General features: G+C 37.4%; 5 protein-coding genes across 5 annotated transcripts; 3 read left to right on the forward strand and 2 right to left on the reverse strand.

Annotated features, from left to right (window-relative positions):
* Nucleotides 1-52: 52 nt before the first annotated feature.
* Nucleotides 53-3289, reverse strand: Brd7-9 (Bromodomain containing 7/9). Its single transcript, XM_014231499.3, has 5 exons — nt 3083-3289; nt 2341-3026; nt 1196-2279; nt 514-1134; nt 53-439 (listed from the first exon to the last, which is right to left on the reverse strand). The coding sequence occupies exons 1-5, from the start codon at nt 3138-3140 to the stop codon at nt 183-185; spliced, it is 2706 nt and encodes a 901-aa protein (XP_014086974.1). The 5' UTR covers nt 3141-3289; the 3' UTR covers nt 53-182.
* An 868-nt stretch (nt 3290-4157) lies between these two features.
* On the forward strand, nt 4158-6118 carry LOC106615271 (uncharacterized). Its single transcript, XM_014231413.3, has 2 exons — nt 4158-4513; nt 4602-6118. Exons 1-2 carry the CDS (start codon nt 4309-4311, stop codon nt 5294-5296), a joined length of 900 nt encoding a protein of 299 aa, XP_014086888.2. The 5' UTR covers nt 4158-4308; the 3' UTR covers nt 5297-6118.
* Nucleotides 6119-7590: 1472 nt separating this feature from the next.
* LOC106615274 (uricase) lies at nt 7591-8900 on the forward strand. Its single transcript, XM_014231415.3, has 3 exons — nt 7591-7882; nt 7944-8228; nt 8297-8900. The coding sequence occupies exons 1-3, from the start codon at nt 7672-7674 to the stop codon at nt 8767-8769; spliced, it is 969 nt and encodes a 322-aa protein (XP_014086890.2). The 5' UTR covers nt 7591-7671; the 3' UTR covers nt 8770-8900.
* Nucleotides 8901-9056: 156 nt separating this feature from the next.
* On the forward strand, nt 9057-16852 carry fs(1)M3 (female sterile (1) M3). Its single transcript, XM_014231494.3, has 9 exons — nt 9057-9925; nt 9989-10306; nt 10372-10637; nt 11102-11234; nt 11302-11797; nt 11853-12236; nt 12334-12807; nt 13007-13260; nt 13374-16852. Exons 1-9 carry the CDS (start codon nt 9875-9877, stop codon nt 16647-16649), a joined length of 5652 nt encoding a protein of 1883 aa, XP_014086969.2. The 5' UTR covers nt 9057-9874; the 3' UTR covers nt 16650-16852.
* A 389-nt stretch (nt 16853-17241) lies between these two features.
* LOC106615260 (uricase) lies at nt 17242-18765 on the reverse strand. The gene is made up of 3 exons (XM_014231399.3): nt 18386-18765; nt 17919-18227; nt 17242-17821 (listed from the first exon to the last, which is right to left on the reverse strand). The coding sequence occupies exons 1-3, from the start codon at nt 18600-18602 to the stop codon at nt 17337-17339; spliced, it is 1011 nt and encodes a 336-aa protein (XP_014086874.2). The 5' UTR covers nt 18603-18765; the 3' UTR covers nt 17242-17336.
* Nucleotides 18766-20504: the final 1739 nt, after the last annotated feature.

Raw genomic sequence — 20504 nt, forward strand, 5'->3', positions numbered from 1 at the left:
AATCTTCAGCCTATTTTGAGTTGTCCGAAATTATATTGATAAATTAATAAAGTTGTGTTTTTAATTTATATACTGAGAAGCGTTTGCCTTTATTCTATGTTGGCAGAAACAATTATAAAAATATTTATGAGTAAATGTAATGTGGGTAACAAAACTATGGGTAAATAAATCTTAATCGCTCTCTATAACCAAGGATTTTCATCAGCACTGGCGGGTGCATTTAAATCGCTGTTACCGCTCTCTAAAATTTCGCGTAATTCCTCATCATCTATTTCCATACGCATACCGGTGCCGGAAACATTGGACACATCCTCATTTGAGATTCCAATTGTGGAATTTTGTGAATCTAGTTGTATTTGGGGTATTGATACTGGTTGTTGAAGGACTTCTGGTAATGTTACACGTTGACTGGCAGATTGAGGAGGTGGTGGTAGACCAACTGCATAAAAGTAAACAAATTTAATTTCTATTGAAAACTTTGTAAAAGAAGCAAGATATTTAAGCTAGGCTCACCATTTGACATCCCCATCGCTTTACGAAGACTATATGGATCTACTACAGCCGATGGTGGTAATTTCTTAGCAACATCACTGAGTTGCTGTGTGATTTGGTGTGCCAGATGTACTTCCTCAGCAGCAGCTTGTGGCACAAATGCCAAATGTTGAGGCAATGGTTGTGATAATCGTTCATGTTGAGTGGCACGCAATTTTTCGATTAAGTTTAGATTATTGCTCAAATGCTCCTGTAGACGACGAGTCAGTTCGAAATTTTTCATTTCAGATTCGATGTTATCCAAAAAATCGATATCTATGCCCAGATCTTTTAGCGTACGTAAGCGATTGAAATCAATGCGTGTGTTTTTGTACTTTTCATATTCTTCTTCGATTTGTTCTCGCGTCTCAGATACCGTGTTTACAGTTTGAAGACCACCAAATCCACCGCATGCACTAAAACACTTGAATACTTCATTCTGTTCGTGATTTTGTACTTGCATGTCATAAAGATCTGACATTGCTTTGCTGTGCTCACCGTTAGTAAGCATATCCAATAGGCCATTAGCCAGAGTTAATGCGTAATTAGAATTTTTGGTGAATTCCAATATGCTTTCAGCATACTCTGTGCTTGTAGCATCACCTAAACGAGAACAAAATTTTATTGAAAGAACTAAACAAACTTCATTAATACTACATCTTACCATAAGTTCGCATTACCAATTGGGTTTCTTCCCGGCTTAGATTTGAAAAACGTGAATCAAAGCTTGGTGCAAATGAAGCAAAAGCACCGTAATTGAGTGGTTTCACCATTTTCGCATCATTCCGTTTGTCTTCTCGCGAAGAAAACAATTGTCCGGAGCCGGATTGCAATTTGCCTACTAGTTCACCGAGAGTGACCACTTTTTCTGGTCCCTCGTTTTCATCTTTAATAAGCAAATTTAGCGAAGTGGTTCCATCCCTATTCTGCCGCAGGAAACCCATTCTATGGGCTTTTTCTTTTGCTGATAGTCTTTTTTTGGCAGCTAGTGCCGCTCCTTGCACCTGTGCCAGTATCTCCTCGGAAGTTAGATCATCTACATACGGTTCAAAGCGAGTTTTTGGTTCATTCTCCAGACGAAGTGCTCGCCGTTTTTCATCCTCTTCTAATTGTGCAGGAGTTGGTTCGTCGGCTCCCGTGGAGGCACCCTCATCTGCCGAGTCAATAGCATGGTGATCATAACTACCAAAATCTCCATGTAAATCGAAACCTAGTTCCCTAGCAGTGAGGTCACGCAAGTAACCTGATAAAGGTTTCAGACTCCGTATTAAATTTTCAGGCATAAGATGTTTCGTGCCTACTTGTAGTAGCCGTTTTGCGGCCTTATTATAAACGGTATCAACATGGTTATATCGGATGGCGTTCTCGCACATTAACTTGAAATCATCAGTAAATTCGGTTAAGGTGCTATACTCACTATCGTCCATTTTTTGGCGTATAGTGGAAAAATCCATCGGTTTAGTAATTATTGAAGAATAACCAGGAGCTATGTCATCAGTAACAGGCCATGCAAAAAACTGGTGAGGATCCCGTTTTTCAAGAAAACGTAATAAATGATCTAATAACTTATTCAAAGGCGACTTTTGTTGTTTTAGTTTAAGTACACAAGTACGCGGTTCTCGACCTGATTCACTTGATGAGCTTGGAGTTTTTGGTGCCTCCAACGGTTTTGGTGTAAGCGCAGCAAAAGAACTAGTTCCACCGGGAGTTGATGCTGCCGTCGATGCTGATGGTGACGGAATCAATAGCTACACAAATATAAAATTAAAAATTTTCATGCAAAACTTTCAACCATTCCTCTAAACTTACGTCCTGTAAAGGTTTTGTAGGACTGATCCCTCCAATTACCGCTGCGCCAAATGAAGAAGATTGCATAGAAGAGGATGCAGGCGAGTCCATTAAAGTATCATCGGATTTACGTGGCACTATGGGTTTTGACACGGGTCGACAAGATGGTGAATTATCAGTTGTAATACCCGCATATAAGAGTATATTTTCTGGTAATGGTTGCGAATCTCCATCTTCTATAAAACTGAAACCATCTTGGCTGGAATCGCCATCCACAATTGGTGGCAGCGTATTTCTAGGGCTACGTTGTGCAACAGGTACTGTAGCAGCTGTCGTTTGAACCTCCTCATCCATTTTACACTCTTCATTCGGAAGCTCAGCAGTAACATCTCGGTAGTCGGCACCACTATTTTGTTCATGTCGCTCGCTGCGGTGTCGTTTTTCTTTGTGATGTTTATGTTTTTTTTCTCGGTCCTTCTTTTTCTTCTTCTTCTTTGACTTTTTGTGTTTTTCCCCATGGTATTCATCATGTTGCTCATCTTGAGCCATGGGGCTACTTGGCGCTGCAGACATCATTGCCTCTACTGCAGTTGGTGGACCGGCAAGCGGAGAATCACCACTGTATTCGGGTGTGGAATTGGAGCCAACTTTTAGAATTAATTTCAAACCTCGTTGGAGTTGATTAGGATCCATGCTATTGCTGTATTCTAAAAAAATGCATTGTAAACAACATTATTTTAAATTTCTATCAAACAATAAAAACCTTCATATTTTTCTCTGCGTTCGGATTTGTGTTTCTTATGCTTTTTAGACGATCCCATTTTATTTTGTGTTGAAATATGCACTTCTCTTAGTTTTCTTATTAACAACGATTATAAGAAATAGTTTTTAAATAAGAAATATTAAAAATGAATTGAAATTAGACGCTCTCTCATAACCGCACGCTTGTAAATTTTTGACAGTTTTCTCCATTTTTCTCGCTAGCTTTGTATTTTTTTGTCTAATTTGCCACAGTGCAAAACTCAGGGTTGTATTTGTGGCAGACTAACAATGTGACCAAACTTAAAAAGGCAATATTTCGCTGCGCCTAGCGCTACCAGAGATTTCTGTTCACCATGAATTTCTTTAGTTCCAATTGACAATTCTAACCGAAACTCTTATGTACGTGTATTCGTTCATACCCTTCTTACACAAAGGCCCTATGAGTTGCGTGATATGTATGTGTTATTTTGCGCGCTAATTCTTTCAATGCTTTAAAGTTTTGGTTCGATGAGCTGAGTCATTATATTGTTTATATGGCATATGGCAGAACTACGTCGATTTTATCCATACCTGTTGATAGCAGGCCAGAATATCGTAAACTCTAATCGATAGATAAGGCATAAAGGCAATGCCTGGGGCGGAAATGGTTATGTTTAAAGGTCGAGTCGGTTCACTAAGTTTTGGCACCACACCAATTTCAACAACAGGCCCTCGATATTAGCCAAAAATAAGATGTAAAGTCAACAACAAGTAATTCGTTCCTCATATACGGTCTATTAGAACTAGGGGTATGTATGTAGGTACTGTTTTCGACCATGGTGCCAGGTTTTATTTCGTAATATCTCCACCCAATTTAATGGAAATAATTTTTTGTAGCAGTATAGTTTTGCTAAAGGTCCACACGTTTGCGAAAGTATTCGAAATTGTATTGACTATTGAAATATATGTTAAACCAACGAAATCACAATAATCCACATAAATATTAGAATATGCTGTTTTTCAATCTCTACATTTGATTGAATTGAAAGAACATAGTAAAAAAACAAACACCATGATTTAATTTTCAAATAAATTTCATTCGTTAAAATATAAAAATAAAATTAGCTATCTTTGATTCTCTAAAATTTCTTGTTAATTCTTCAAAATTTTAAGTAAAGACTAAATTTGGCTAATTTAAATAAATTGCTTCTACTTTTAAAGTTAATAAAAATATAAAAACAAGGTACAATGACATCTGAACTCAATATGAATCGTTTAAATTTACCAAACATGGTTGATCGACAGCTAAAAGAGGTCACTTTGCCCGTCGAAACATACTTTAGTCCTAATATTTTAACGGGAAAGCGCAAAGTCCTTGAGGAGAGACCGCTTAAAGCCGAAATAAGCACATCTTTCAATAGCATTGTAGCATCTGTACATCATAAATTGAGAAGTACGTAAGTTATACATATACATATTTACGGTGTGTATGAACCGTTTGTGGAACTTACATATTGTACTTATATGCGTATTTTTTTAAGATCGAAAAGTTCGAAGAGTTGAAAAACCCGCAATCATTGAAGAAAAATCAACTAACGAGACGCCGGCAGAAACTTCACCACAAAATCCTTTAAACGTTAAATTAGAGATGGTAGAAACTAAAGCAGATCCAAAGGTCAATAGTACAAAACCAACTATACCATTAAAAGCGACTTCTATACCACAAATAAAAGCGGCACGCGCACAAAAGCAACAACAGCGTATGCGTCGTGCAATACATAATTACCAGGATTACAATGATCCCGTTAGTCATAGGCGACTGCTCGAGGTACAAAAACAGAAAAGAATCCTCGAAGAAATGCTTTTGGAAAATGAACGAATGGATCGTGATCGTCAAGTCATGGCCTTAGAGATACAAGCGCTGAGGGAATATATGAATGATTTAGGACACAAATTGGATAACTACTCTAAAAGGTTATCGCCGAAACCGATTATGCGCAGTGAACCTTTGTTGAAACCCAAACTAAACCTAAAGCCACAGCCGTGGAATGGTTTGAATTCTAAGAAAATACTTAGTCCGGCAAGAAAAGTGCATGTACCTCAATCAATATTGAAAATTACGAATTCTACACCGAAACCAACAAATCAAACTATAAATACAGCAAGTAGCCCAGTGCGACATAATCGTAGTCCGATACGTAATTCGCCCAGCCCATCCAGGAATACAAAGCGTTGATAAAAATGCATGTATGTATGATGTATGATGGATCAAGATGTTATACAGAGAACTGTGATACGCTGAACTACATATGTAGGCTATGGAACCTAGTGGCTGATTTAATTGTCGATGTAGACAACATTTGAAAGTAAAAAAAAAATAGTAAAACATTAAAATCTTTGTACTTTGCCACATAAATACATACAAATATACACTTTTTGTGCTTCAAAGTTATATTATCTGGAAGTCATTGCTTATAATAGTTATATATGCAACTCCGCGGTAAACTTCACAAACTAAACTATTGATAAAACACACAGTATTTATATTATTAAACATTCGCGTTACTTTAATTAGTTAGGACTGAAAGGACTGATAGGCGTGGTGGTGTATATTAGAGATCGTCTTAAACCTTGAAAGGTTAACCATCAATCTATTTTAGGACCTATGTATGTATATATAAAAACTACCAGATGTGTTTGTGGATCTGATGGGTGTTAGGTATTGTTACTAAAATACGAATGATGGTTAATCTTCTTTGGTTTAATGTTCACCGGTATAAATATACACAAAAATTTATTTTTAAATTTGACCTCCATTCTTAACTTTTATATCTCCTATCATATATACTCGTATAATATTTACAAAAATCGACGAAAATAATATAGCAATGATAAGCAAGTAAAACTATACCTAATCAGAAACACGACGCAGGTTTTAAGCTATAAATAATTTTTTATAATCAAAATTTATATCATATTCAGTATTTATTATATTATATTATACGAGATAATTAAAACGAACCATTACAAAAAACCAAATAAACATGAAATAATTTTACTCTTAAGTTTCATACATTATTTAGTCTGGGTGGAATGTGTAGTTTGTTATTGTAGTTGAAAAAGAAATGTAAACATTATTTTTCAATTAATTTAGTTCAATACTGTTGAGAATACAGCAGATGGTCAGATATAAATTTGTATCATCTCAAAGAACAAAAAATTTGGTTGGTTGGTTGAAAATCGAGGCGCAAGAGCGCCGGATCGCAGTCGGCCGCACTTAGGCCATCATTAGGACCATTGTGCTCCATATGGTAAGCAATTTAAGCCTTATCCAGCAACTCAGTGGATTTCGTTTAAGACCTGATTCTTTTTCTCAGCTGCCCAATGTTGCTTAAGTTGGATTATTGGCAGTCGTGGAATATGTCCCTTTTCATTCGACTGAAGGCTGGGCACTCGCATAGATAACGTTCCAGCGTCACACCTTCCGCGCATGCTCTGCATTCCGCCGAATCCACTTTTCCCATCTTCTGAAGGAGGGATCTTAAGGTAAGTGCCCTGTGAGGACCCCAACAACCCACAAATTCGGACTGAAAGACTGAATTGTAGTCAATCTTCTTTACTGGGGAATGAAAACGATGTGTTTAATTTCTCGTGGGTCTCCTTTACTCATTGAGTTACTCTATAGTTTATGCCTAGCATAGAGTCTGCGAGCGCATTTTTAAGAAGAAAAGGCTTCCTTTGAAATTATTGCATTTTGTTCGAAAGAGTCAAGGGTACGTAAGAAAAATTTGTATTAGTAGGAGATATGCGTTTTCTGATTGAAGAACTTTTGAGGATGTATTAAAGCTCAGAGCAAATTTCAATAATAGACGTGTTTCGTTTCCAATGAAAAGAATTGATATTTCAGTACTACTACTTACCACATAGTTACGATTGGACCATATTTGTTAACTTGTACCCTGCTTGATGTTCTTTAAATTGTCAGTTAGCGTAATTATGTAAGTTCTCTGATTCCATAAAAATTATTGGCATTGATTTTGGGTCTACTCAGCATTTTTATAAAATCTATCAGCAGTTCGAGGTTGGCTTAAAAGTAATCGACAAATTGTTTGTCGAGTTCACAATACAGATTGATGCAGTAGATCCTCCAAAAACATTTAGCAACTGTACCTATTTAATCTACAGCATAATTGATTTGATCTTATAAAAATGTCTATATGGGTTTGAATAATGATAAAATGGACACAACGTTGTAAGCTACTAGACATATAATATAATAACGATAATTGCATTCCATATGTATGCACATTGTATAGATATACTTGTATATATAGATATATACTTGTACATAGTACCTCTATCTCAAATAAAAGTAGATATCATCGTCAGACTAATGCGACTGGATAATCATCGGCACGACCTCAAAAAAATTACTCAGTTTTTTCTTTTTATGTAAGTATGTAGATATTGCTTCAAGGAGATAAGATATTAAAATAATTTACGTATTCATATATTGTGTGCTATAGGTAGTGCCGCCTACATTTTCGTGAAAGGTCTTACACGAATAATATCAGTGATAGGTGCGACAAGTTTTGCTCTTGTATCGTCAAGATGTTCACTCGCCAATTGCATGATGCTGATCCCAGCAAAGTTGCGAAAATCTCAGATCCTGGGGCGCCTAGTTACCGAATGGGCGATTATGGTTACGGTAAACAGGGAGTTCGTGTGTTTCAACTGAAGAAGGATGGACCCATACACAGCGTCACCGAATTCAAAATAAACTCACATATGCGTTTGTGCACACACAAAGAATATTATGCAGGTACTAGTTATTTCATTATTAATTATATTATATAATTCAATCGATTATATTTTGACATTAGCGGACAATACGGATATCATCGGCAGTGATGTGCAAGAGAATACCATTTATGTGCATGCTCAAAGACATGGTCTGCATACACCTGAAGAATTTGCGCTCACGCTTACGCAACATTTCTTAGAGACATATGAGCAAGTCGAAGAGTCGAATTTGATCGTAGAAGAATTGGCGTGGGATCGTTTTGGTGAACAAGAGCGTCAGGGCTACTATAAGGGCAAACAACATAATCACGCCTTCATGAGAAATTCGAATGGCACGCATGGTTGTGAAGTTGTGCGAACCAGGCGTATGTAACACCAAAAAAATATGTATACCTATATACATTAACTTAAATTATTGCGATTTTTTTTCTAGAGGGCTCACCACTTTTGATAGGCACTTTTTATGGTTTGCGCATTGTAAAGACCGCTCGTGCACCGTTTACCGGCTATGTGAAGGGCGATATGTTCTCCGAAGGCGATATGGATGATCGTATTTTGTGTACGGATATAAATGCGCGTTGGCAGTACTCCAAAGTAGTTGATATTGATTTCAAGACACATTGGTTGAAAGTACGTGACTTGATATTGCATTCGTTTGCTGGTGATCCAGAGAAAGGTGTAATTATCACCAGTGTCCAGTATGCGGCGTATGTTGCAGAACGTGCTGTGCTTGATGCAATGCCCGAGATTTGTAGCATTTCGATAAGCCTTCCAAATTATAAACATTTTCCCTTCGATTTCTCACGTTTTCCGCCGATCGAGCCGAAAGCTAATGTCATCATTGCTAATCCAGCGGACACGCCATTAGGTTTGGGATATGCGCAATTAGACCGTTTGGAAAAATGAAAAAAAATTCAAAAACTTAATTAACATCGATGAATTTAATGGAATTTATATAAAGTACTTATATATGTATAAAATTTATGTATAATTTGAATTGAATTATATGTTATAGAGGATGGCTAACCATTTGTTAACTTACCATAATTTCATTTATAGCAGTTATACAGGCACATATATACACACATACCTGGAGAGAGAGGATCGTTACAAAAAATACTATAAAAAATAAGTTTAATATTTGGAAATACGTCAAGCGCTGCATAACAACAGCTTGTTGAAGGTTAAACGGGCATTATTAAATTTTTGAGATTTGTCGGTAGGATAGAAAACGCCTTATATTTATATACTGTATGGTATGGTACACTAAAAGAACGTTTGTTGATCTCCATTACGGGCACACAAAGCAATTTCAACTATTTTTGCGATGTTTTCTGGCGTTATTGTCCGGCGTGGCCTTCCTGAACATGATGTATAATTTATGCTGGTACGGTTAAGACGAAATTTAGCAAACCGGTACTAGACTTGTATAACTTCATTAAATAATGAACTCTTGGAAATATTTTCTTGCTAAAATTGCAAACAATTTTTTTTTAAAATATTATATTATACTATTATCGGCTTGAGTGCGTAAGTAGATTGAGGAAAGAAATTGAAAAAAATATGTACATATGTATATAATTAAAAAAGATGTTTAAAGGAGATATTTATGAAATCAATATGCCAGCCAACTGAATTTTATTTTATACGATAAGATTTTTCGGCTGATTAAAACAAGTCAAATAATTAATTACTAGGTGTCCAGTTTTAAGCGGAGAATACTGTATAACATATTTGAAAAATGCATACCTATTCGGGTAGGCTAAGTACATATATACATAATACCGCTGCAATTGTCAGTTCCTTTTTTGTGACGTTATAACTTATCACATTCCATTTATATACACGCCTTTCATTTGTTTCTCTTTCGGATCGCTTGTATTTGTTGTACAGTCCGTTAGCTCTTGGAAAATTACACACGTCTTACACTTAATGACATACTATGAAAATAAAAATCATAAAAATATAATTGTAGATTGCAGACATATGTTGCACTGATAAAAAACGACTAATGGAAATGCATATTTACTTTTATTTCCAATTAATTATCTCATTACAAGTGGTAAGTAAATGTGTGACAGAGTATTACAAGCACTCCAAATAAAATATTCTCCTTCATTTGAAGTGCTTAAGCCAAGTAGGACCTGATGCCGCTCATGTGGTGCCCTTTGCACCCGGAACACCACCGATACCATCGAAATGCGCCCCCAAATCATCCACAAGTGTTCCGAAAAATGCATTGCAATTTCGGTTACCTTTCATGGATATGAATATACAAAATGAGCGCAATTTGCATATTATGCAGGAAATTTCGAAAGATCAAATTTTCGTCTTGCATGGCAACGAATTATATGTACTGATCGTGAGCGGAGTGGAAAAGCGTTTATCTTTGGTTGGCATGTTGGCTGGTGGTGTACGGCAACATGAGCCCATTGGAGCGGAGGTGAGAGTAAAAACTATTTATGCATTCTTCACAATTAATTATATAACACTATATACCGTTTAAAGGTGATTGCTTGGCGCAATTATTTGCTGCTTGTTGTCGCTTTGGAAGAATATTTGGAGATATATCAGTTGAATGCCGTTGTATTGGCGCAAAATGCTGAGGCGGCAAAATTATTTCAAGTCAATAGAGACACTATAACGAATTTCGAACCAATACAACAGCTAACCATAAATGGTAGATTTCATAAACTTTTTCTCATCAGTGCCGGCGAGGAACAAATTATGCTTATAACGGCCGTGAATTATACAAAACTACAATCAAAGTTACGGTAAGTATCGGAACTACTGCCTATTTGTGCTTTTTGAGTAATTTTGGCACACCTAAATATTCGGTTTAAGTTTACATCTATTTCTGAAAAAATACTTTCCTATATTATGTATTAAAAAGCACGTGCAATTTCTTAAACTCTGAGATTAGCAATTGTCTTGAAAACCATCATGAAAACATGGCGGTTCAGATCCTCCCAGTTGAAAAGGTTGGTCATATCCCTCAATTGTGGCAAATGTATACTTTGAATAAGCAAAACATAAAAACGCATACGCATATACAACAAAAACGCAAACGCAAAATGCGGCGTATGGTGCCGAAGCCTTGCTTATATTCGTTTAACAAAACAAAAAAATATGACCTTTAGAAAGCATAAAGCAACATCTAGAGAATAGTAACATATTTCATTAATGTTCGAAAATCCAAACATTCGAAGTCATAAAATTATGATTGTTTTGCCTCTAGTACATATGAGTGGTCAAATACGTTCTTTGAGTTGGTGGAAGATCTTACAGTACCGGCTATACACGTGTTGGAAATTATTGGCACGACACCAAAATTTTTGCTTAGTGGACGCCTTATAAAACATCAGGGCCGGGTATTTATTATAAAACTAAATTTTAAGTATACACAACATATAATTAATTGGCTGCTTGCTTCCCTAGACAATAGTCGTTATTTATGAAGTTGGCACAACAGATTTGCATTTACGCAATCGTCAGACACTCACGATACCCTCGAGCACCATACATGCTTACACATTTCATGGACGAAATTACCTGATTGGGTGTGTGGCACAACAGCAGAAATGCAATAGTTTTTGGATGAAACGTGATGAGGTACAATTCTCACCATATCGACAATTTAACGGTAAAGAATTGACCTTCGAACGCTTTGTTGCGGGAAAGCATTTTTTGGTTGGTACAAACCAGGGTGCCGTTAATGTTTATCCGACTGCGCGTATGGACTGCTACGCGAGCTACACGGCAAAAGAAAGCGATGTCAGTGATATAATAACCCATGTGAGTTTGCAGAATGAATCGTTTGTATTACTTAGCTATCGGCGACCGTTTAATATCTTGCTGCGCATTTTCGAAGTTGGAGCAGCGGATGGCCAGAGTTTGGGTGCGCCGTTGGCAATGAATGAAACTATGCTTGAAGGTCAGTTTATCTAGTTTGTCTATTCGTTTTCATTTTACCTAAACACCAATTTCAGATTTAAATGCACTACAACAACACCGGCACCTGTTCGAAGGTACCGTGCAACGTCTTCGCAGTTTGTTGTTGCAACGTAAGTCCGCTATGGACACCTTTCGCAAAGCTGCTCTGATTCTACGTCCTAAAATAAAGTCATTGAAAGCGCCTCAACCGGTTCGACTAAAAGCGGGCAATGTAGGGATTGTTAAAATAGTGGGTGAGTCGCTACAGAGCCCAGTGCAATTATTAAGGCGCGTGGAGGAATTGCGTGCGCCTCAACGTAGTGCGCGTTTTATGCGCGCAGCATACCAAAAGCCTGGTTTTGTATTAGATATCCCACCTGTCGCACATATTCGTCGCCTGCATGTCGGTAATCTTTTGTACAACGGTTCACTTCTACCCGGTAGGTTATAGCAATGCAACAAGAATTTATTTTAAGTCTCATGCATTATATTACTATGTATGTATATGTATATATTAATACTATGCTGGTCAAACAGGTTTCCATTTGGATAATACGTCAAGTACTCGACAACCCATACTCTCCATACGCTCCGCAATACGCACTAAAGTGCTGAGCACATCGCAGTTACTAACACGCCAATCGTTTCGCAATTCACGTGACAATTCTGAAAGATCTCACAATGCGCCACTTAAGTTGGGCGATGTAATCGTGGAGCGCATCAATAATGTGTCAGTAAATGAATTTTTCAACTCGTTGTTTTTACGTAATCGCGATCGTAAACTGAAAGGTGGTCTCAAACTGCAAGGTGAAACAAAAGTGGACTCACTATGGACGCCAATACTAAATGATTTAGTAGTTGCCAAACTTTTCAATTTGAAAGAGCCACAGGTAGTAAGCTCGAAAATAATGATAGATTCAATAAATGTGAAGGAAATGCAGGCGGATTTGGTGAATGGCTTAAATTTTACCGAAGATATAGCGTTTAGTGGCCGAGATGACTTAATTGAAGGTAAGCCTCATTCATGTTATTAGAATTCAATGCATAACTATAAAATTTTACAAACCCTATCAATATTACGAACGCTATTTTAATATGTGTTTATATTGTGTATATGCAAAAGTTGTTTATTCTGAAGCAGTATTATTATGAAGAATACTTATGTATTGGTAATATAGAATTTTTAATACGTATCATAATTTCCCTTTAGGTCCAGTTGAAATTAAACAAATGAGCATAGCCGGTGATCTGTTAGTTGGTTACCAACCGAAACTGGAGCGTAACAACGATAATATAGACTTACAGTTTCGACAGTTCTACACTGGCAAAGTAATCATTAATGGTACTTTAACGGTGGATAATTTAGAACTTGATAACACCATGTCAATGGAAGTTTTTGTGAGTGGTCAAGCTTTTGCAGAATCGACACTGAGAAAGACTTACTTGTTACAAAATACACCACAGGTAGCGAAATTTTAGCCTTATATTGGGTATATATACACATAGTTGATTTTCCGTACAGAGTCAGCTAAATTTTAACTATATCTCCACATTTGTTTTTCTTTATTGCCACACAGGATATACGCACAACTGTATATTTTGGTAATGCTAAAGTAACCACACCTAAATTTACAAGCAAATTTTTAAATGACCATCCCACCACACAACATTTACTTGCCAGTGGTCACCAAATGATAGAAGTGCCGCTTTTACTCCTATTTGTACAAGCCAAAGTAGATGGTGACGTTATCTGTAAGGCATACAAGTCAAAATTACTGGAATTATCCGAAGATGTCGTGCGCCGGGGTGACTCAGCAAATTTAACCGGTTTCAAAATATTCGAGGCACCACTTACCGTGGAACACATAACGGCGCAGATGCTAAAAAATTTGTCCACAAGTGACTTGGTTTTGAAGTCGCAACTGAAGAATGAATACCATTTCTTTGGTAACAAATCTTTCGACAGATTGGTGGTTACCAAGCATACATTTGTGGAACAGAATTTAAATTACACCTATTTGAATGGCATAAATGTAAACGCACCATTAAAACGTGATCACTATTTCAAGTATCTGGATCTGCCATATCAATTACAAGCAACTAACATCGTTCTACATAAGATCAATGGTATCTCCTTCGATAAGATCTTCGACAAGTTGTCCGTGGAGAATGAGAAGCTTGTGCTGCATAAAGATTTGTTAGTCAAGGGCAATGTGCAATTCCTCGAAAACTTGCAAGTGGATACCATAAATGACATAACATGGTCGGATTACGTTTCGGATTTAGTGCGCATTAATGAGAATGCGGTAATAAATGGCACCGCAATATTCAGGCAAGGACTGACTGTGAAAAATACGCTAAAAACGCCTTTAGTCAATAATATTGATTTGCGTGATGTCTTCAGCAATGTGCTCTTAAAGTCCAAACCTCAACAAATAACTGGCAATTATACTTTTGGCAATTTACGCTTAACAAATCTAGACGTAAGCACTATAAATGATGTATCCACAAAGACATTTATCGATACGCGTACAGAAGAGGTTACTTTGGCAGGTGATCTTATTTTACCAAAGCTCACAGTACAAGGCGATGTAAATGGCAAATTCGAGAACTCGTTTCGTTACACTTCTCTCAATGAGCAACTGCAACAGCTACCCCAGAGACGTTGGCGTAATCTAGTCGTGCACGGTAATGCAGATTGGAATGAGTCTGCTGCTAGCAGCACAAAGCAATACGAGGAGTTACAATATCTTTACAGACAAGCGGTGCGACGCAGCGGCGATCAAGTAATTTCGGGCACCGTCTATATGACACAGCCGATAATAAGTAGAATGCGAACGCGCACGACATTTCCTAAAGGCGTGGATCTAAACTACATAGCACGTGATTGCCTGTTAAAAAATACTACGGCACCGCAGACCATAACCAGCGGCAAGTTGTTTCATAAGCCGTTGCGAATACAGCGTGCATTAGTCAAAGGTCCACTGAGTGTTACTACATTGAATACGATTGATGTGCAACGTTTTCATGCGTCTCTCTATCGAATTTCTAGTGATATGCCGATCGAAGGCCCATTGTATTTCAAAATACCACCCATCGTCGGACAGCTGCTAGTGCAGGGTTTGGTGAATGGCATGCCTACCGCGCAAATATATACCACCTCGAATGGTTTGATGCCACCGGTAAATATGTATAGCTTGGTGGTGGATAAGGAACTAGAAATTGCTGATGTAAACGATATGAGTCTTGATTATTTGTTGTCGAACCGCATAAAGCTGCACGGCGAACCACAGGATGTACAAGGCTTTTTGATATTTGAAAACCTGATTTTAAATAATGAAACACTGTTGCAATCAATAAACGGCATACTGATCGAGAATATGGTGTTCAAGAAAAGTGGTCATGTACAAGTGATTGATGGTCAAAAGGTGGTCGATGGCAATCTTATATTCAATGGACCTGCGCATGTTTTAAATTTGAATGGTGAACGTTTGATAGATATGTATAAACAGAGCATTTTTACGATGGGTAACTATCATTTTGATAATCTCACCATTGATGAAGCTACATTTGTTAAGGGTTTGGTGCTTGTTGGCAACATGCCGATGAAATCTAAATTTAGAACAATGCAAGCAGGTGAGACAAGTGAAAAACTTGAAGACACATTACAAGTGAAGACCGATCCAGAAGACTTTATTGAGCTGGAAGATAATGTCGCCTATCGCGAAGAATTAACGGATGTCGTTAACGAGTTGTCTAAACTTTTTAGCACACAGAATGCAAGTTTGACCCATCACAACAACACCAGTCAAAAGCAGTTGCTTTATCTGGATTTCGATTTCAGCACAGAGGTGCTGAAACAATATGCCAACGAAAGCGTGGACGAGACCTTCTTCACAGATCTGCAGCACATATCTATGTGCGAGCATCGACTGCTGCAGGTGCAGTTCGCTGCACAAGGCCGTCGTCTGTTCATCACTAATGTGACCACCAGCTACTTGACCGCGCACACTGACACCATATGGGTGAAGGCACACAACTATTGTGGCGATCGCTATAAGAAAGTGAAGAGCAAAGTAACGGTGAATGGTCGTAAAGTTGCGAAAGTTTTTGGCATGAAAAAGTTTATTGAGAGCGTAGAATTATTTGTGAGCGACAAGCAAAACACCTTCCTGTTGCTGCACGCGGTCGATAAGACACGCAATCGTAATGAGGTGCGCGTTTTGCGCATCAACGATGAACGCGACGATATCGCAGATTGGCAAACGATACCGTTTGGTATGGGCAAGTCCATGCGTCTCTTTAAGTTTAATAATTTCACCGCCTTACTTAGCAATGCATTGGTGAATAATCAACATGCAGTAAGTATTTATCATTTCAACCACGAAACGGAGCACTTCATGCTTGCACAAATCATTGATGGTCCATATGATGTGATGGAGTTGGTTGCGGTGCAACCACAACGCTATCAATTGCTTCTAAGTTGCCATAAGTGCCATAACGTCAACGTATACGAATTGACACGCGAAAGTGTGAGCACGTATAAACTTCTGCAAATCATTAAATTGCCAATACGCATTGATAAGTTGCATACATTCACCATGGACAATGGTGAATTGTTCCTTTTGACTTTGGGCGAGCAGCAACAGGATTTCTACTATTTGCACAGATATGCCTTCATACAGGGTTGGGTGGACAGCACTTTCGGCTATTTCCGTAACATACAACTTGCTGTGCCACTGAGTGGCGCGCTGTCAGCGTCAAGCGGTAATGATCTGTTGTTATTGTTGTGCGGTGGCGATGAAAGCGGTAGATGCAATGCAGTGCGGGCATTTACACAGCAATCATTATAAATTATTAATTCACTTATTTATTTAAAATGCGAAATTATATAAATCATTAAATTGTTTTTGTAAATATGTATGTATGTATGTATGTGTTAAGTTAATATTTTTGAATGTTTATAAATGAAATAAGACTCATGAAAAATTAAAAAAATATTTATGTACCTATGAAGCCCGAAATATACATAAACTTTTTCGCTAAAAACAATTCAGCTATAAATTATATTTTTTTTAATAGTTTTCTATTAAGGTGTTAAAAAAGTGAATGTGAACTCTGGGGACTCTCAAAGCATGAGCGAAATTAGTTCACATCATAGTTCCGTACACTTAATTTGACTCGGACTGGCCCAAATAAGCTGAGGGTGCAAGCCGAATTGTTAAAAAAAATTCATAAATTGGTACAACCTCTTTTTTATATTCGATCGAAGTTTGGTCTTCATATGTAAATTAATGTGTGTTCTATCTATCAGATCTATGTATATAAGAAGAAAAGATGGCAGGGTGATGAGCGTGTTATTAAAATACTTGTATAAATCGTTTGAAAAAGTAGGCCTGCGATGGGATTAGCTTCTTACAAAACAAAACCATAGCCAAAGCTATGTACGAGTACATATATTTATTTTGAAACAGTTGTAAGTTAATGATAATAATGCTATAGCTAAGAACTAAATAAGTTATACAACTTTTTAACGACTTTCACAAATGACTTTTTAGATCTTTTCTTGCCAACTGTGCATAGATAGTGCCATGAGGCTTATCGGTTGGAATGAAGACTTCATTATTGTCACCTGGTACAAGACTTTGGAATGGTTTCGTATCGAAATTAAAGTAGTGCTTGTTGGGCAAAGTCATTGATATGACCGATACTTGTGGTATAACATCGAGTACCTCCTTCTCAGAGAGATATAGCGTATTTTGTACCGACACCGAAGATACACCGACATTTGGATCGCCAGCGAAATTTCTAATAATGATATTCTTCACCATATTCCAAGTTTGACAGAATTTCACATCATCGATATTGGAATATTCCCAACTGCAATCAACGACGGTGCTGAAAAGTCGATCATATTGATCAGGTAACGTGCGAAACTCGTCATTGACAAAATTGACAAACGACGACTGTGTTGTCTTGAGTACGCGTAGGCCTTTAATGCCGCTAATGACAGTCTGTTTGGGATCTACAAGTAGAAGAATGTTAAAGAAATAAGAAGCGTTAATGCAAAAATTATGCTACAACAATAAGGAATAGCAAATTATATACGTATTTGCACTTACCCGTTCGCCTCAGCACGACATCACAGTAGCGCTGCGCTATTGGTGTAAAAATGAAGGCGTGATTATGACGCTGACGATTGTTGATCGATGTGTAATTGTCATCACAGATGCCGCTGTCCTCCTGTGCAATGCGTTCCCAAGGATACTCCTCGACATGTACGTGTGCCTCGGCAACATGTGAGTACTTATTGAGAAAATGATTGGCGAGCAGCAGTGCAAACTTTTCTGCATTCTCAATACCATATTTCTTAGCTAGCAAGTAAACGGTGTTTTTCTGCGAATCGGTGGCCACAACATCTGAGTTATCACCTGGATAAGATGAATAGTATACAAATTACATAATTTGTTTATATAAAGTTTAGCAGCACATTAATAAGATAATACTAGAGCTCTAGTTGGTATGCTAAGCAGCACCTTCCGAGCTACTTTCTTATGTGGAACATGCTTGAGTGTGTGTCCATTCTTACCGTGATAGTAATCCTTTTGACTGTATAGCTTCAAATGTGTACCCACTTCGAATTCTTTTATCGAGTGCACTGGCCCATTCCTCTTAACATGCAAGACTTTAACACTATCCTTGCCGTAGCCGTAATCGGAGATCGTGTACTGGTGTGGTGTGTTCGCCATCGGTGCTGGTTGTACTTCGGGCGTTGTGACGTGGCTTTGCAGTGGTGTTGCAAACATTTTTTCTGCTGATCTTTAGTTGTGAAATGATCAAAATTGGACACGTGATGCTTACAATCCGCGCAATTAAACGCAACTGCGTATGCGAAGAAATTTTTGGAATAACAGTTATACGCTGATGGAATCAGTTTGATGGAGTAGTCAGACTCTGACTGAGTTCATGTTGCATTTGTGCTAATTTATATAAGTTTATTGAAGATACATATATATGCGTATATGCAGAAAATAGATTAGAGACTTCATCTTTTTTATATGTCTACTTCCAGTTAGTGATAAGCAGGTATGATTAACTTAGTGATATGGAAGTGAAGATAAAAACTTATATCATGCATATTAAAAGACGAATGCTTATACATAGCAACAAGTATACTAGATATATGACAGGTGTAAATAATAGCGTGTGTAAGGAGAACATGCAAAAATTGCAAGTAATTTTATCTTTAAATCCGAGACGATTTAGCAATTAAGTGCGGTGAACGTGCATAATAGAAGGCGAATGTCATATACGAGCTGCTCTTTGCCTCCTGTTAGAACAATGCCATCACAAAGGACACAATAGCAGCTCATCAGTCGTCGGTTCATGTGTGTATGTGTGTGTGTGTGTAACAATAACAATAATCCCGCACAATGGTAGGCAAATTGATTGAGCATAGTTTGAGCGTTTAAATGGCTGTCGCAAAACTGTTAGCGCTGCGGTTGTTGCTGTGAATCCACTGGCAACCTACAAAGTTCAAGTTCGCACGTAATCAATTGTGTGCATGTGCTCCATTTATGTCTACCTACATATGCATATGTACTTAGGTACATACATGCTCATCTTTCTCCTTGCGATATCAGTGTCACCGTCTGTCATTGTTGCTGATTTGTTTACAGTTTATAGCTTATCTGCATGTGGTAGCATATATCCTTATGTACATACATGTATGGTATGTGTGTGTATGTGTTTTATTTTCTTAAGTACAAATGTAAATAGCAGCTATGCCTTTTATTAGTACTTGACTTTCTATAATTATTATTTTCAATTTTCGCTGTTGAAAGCATTCGTCGCGCATTAAATTTTCACACTTTTACAAGTACGCACACCCATACATACCTCTACCGCAGCGTACATAACATTCATAAATATTTACGCAAGTGTGGACTGGCTCGCGAATCGCTCATTTACAATGTTTATCCTGTGATAAGATTATCGCAATTTTAAATATTTTGATACAAATGTTGATTTCAAAACAAATCGTGTACTTAAATATATTTATATGTACAGAGATCATATTTTGTTTACATGCAAGTAATCCTCACTTTCCGGTAATTTATGCCAATTTGCGGGTAGCAAGTTTAGTGAGACTAGCGTACAGTGCGCGCAAATTGAGAATGATAGACGATTTTGTTGGCAATTGACTTCGTGTTGATAATACGTTACCCATCTTGCGTGCTTACAATCTGATCAAGTTGGACCTGGACTGACAAAAATTCACTTGTGCATAGCCTCGGCTGGTATAGCCTTCAGTGCCTTCAACGAATTTTGAATTTTGAACGAATTTTTTCAAATTCGGCTCAGCTTGGCTTGAAGCGCTATTCGCTAGATTGTTGAACAGCTTAGACGTCATGTCAGAACTTCATGTCTTATCACCAGTAATAATGCGTTACTTGAATGGAGCCTACAGCTCTTAACAAAAAAAGAGTTGTTAAAAAATTAAATGGTTTTGATACGAGTCTAGCATTGACACGCCTCATTCTCAAAATATTAATCAAAATATATATTGAGATCCTCTGCTGTCACTGTTTCCTTAACTTGTCCGATGTTATTGTCTTTAACCAGAGGTGGATTGACGACTCGCATGAGACAAGTTTCCGATGACTTCACGAAGTTCACTGACATTTAAATACACATTACACAATTGA

This window comes from Bactrocera oleae, chromosome 3 (genome assembly GCF_042242935.1).
Source record: "Bactrocera oleae isolate idBacOlea1 chromosome 3, idBacOlea1, whole genome shotgun sequence".
Classification (NCBI taxonomy): Eukaryota; Metazoa; Arthropoda; class Insecta; order Diptera; family Tephritidae; genus Bactrocera; species Bactrocera oleae.

Bases quoted from the DNA above. Each gene is read 5' to 3' on its own strand.
- LOC106615271 (XM_014231413.3), top strand. From the start codon at position 4,309: ATGACATCTGAACTCAATATGAATCGTTTAAATTTACCAAACATGGTT. The intron at 4,514-4,601 runs GTACGTAAGTTA...TATTTTTTTAAG, and splicing joins TGTACATCATAAATTGAGAA to ATCGAAAAGTTCGAAGAGTT.
- LOC106615274 (XM_014231415.3), top strand. From the start codon at position 7,672: ATGTTCACTCGCCAATTGCATGATGCTGATCCCAGCAAAGTTGCGAAA. The intron at 7,883-7,943 runs GTACTAGTTATT...TTTTGACATTAG, and splicing joins ACACAAAGAATATTATGCAG to CGGACAATACGGATATCATC. The intron at 8,229-8,296 runs GTATGTAACACC...TTTTTTTTCTAG, and splicing joins TGAAGTTGTGCGAACCAGGC to AGGGCTCACCACTTTTGATA.
- Brd7-9 (XM_014231499.3), bottom strand. From the start codon at position 3,140: ATGGGATCGTCTAAAAAGCATAAGAAACACAAATCCGAACGCAGAGAA. The intron at 1,135-1,195 runs GTAAGATGTAGT...GTTCTCGTTTAG, and splicing joins ATTGGTAATGCGAACTTATG to GTGATGCTACAAGCACAGAG. The intron at 440-513 runs GTGAGCCTAGCT...ACTTTTATGCAG, and splicing joins AGCGATGGGGATGTCAAATG to TTGGTCTACCACCACCTCCT.
- LOC106615260 (XM_014231399.3), bottom strand. From the start codon at position 18,602: ATGTTTGCAACACCACTGCAAAGCCACGTCACAACGCCCGAAGTACAA. The intron at 18,228-18,385 runs GTAAGAATGGAC...CATCTTATCCAG, and splicing joins TCAAAAGGATTACTATCACG to GTGATAACTCAGATGTTGTG. The intron at 17,822-17,918 runs GTAAGTGCAAAT...TTCTACTTGTAG, and splicing joins TGTCGTGCTGAGGCGAACGG to ATCCCAAACAGACTGTCATT.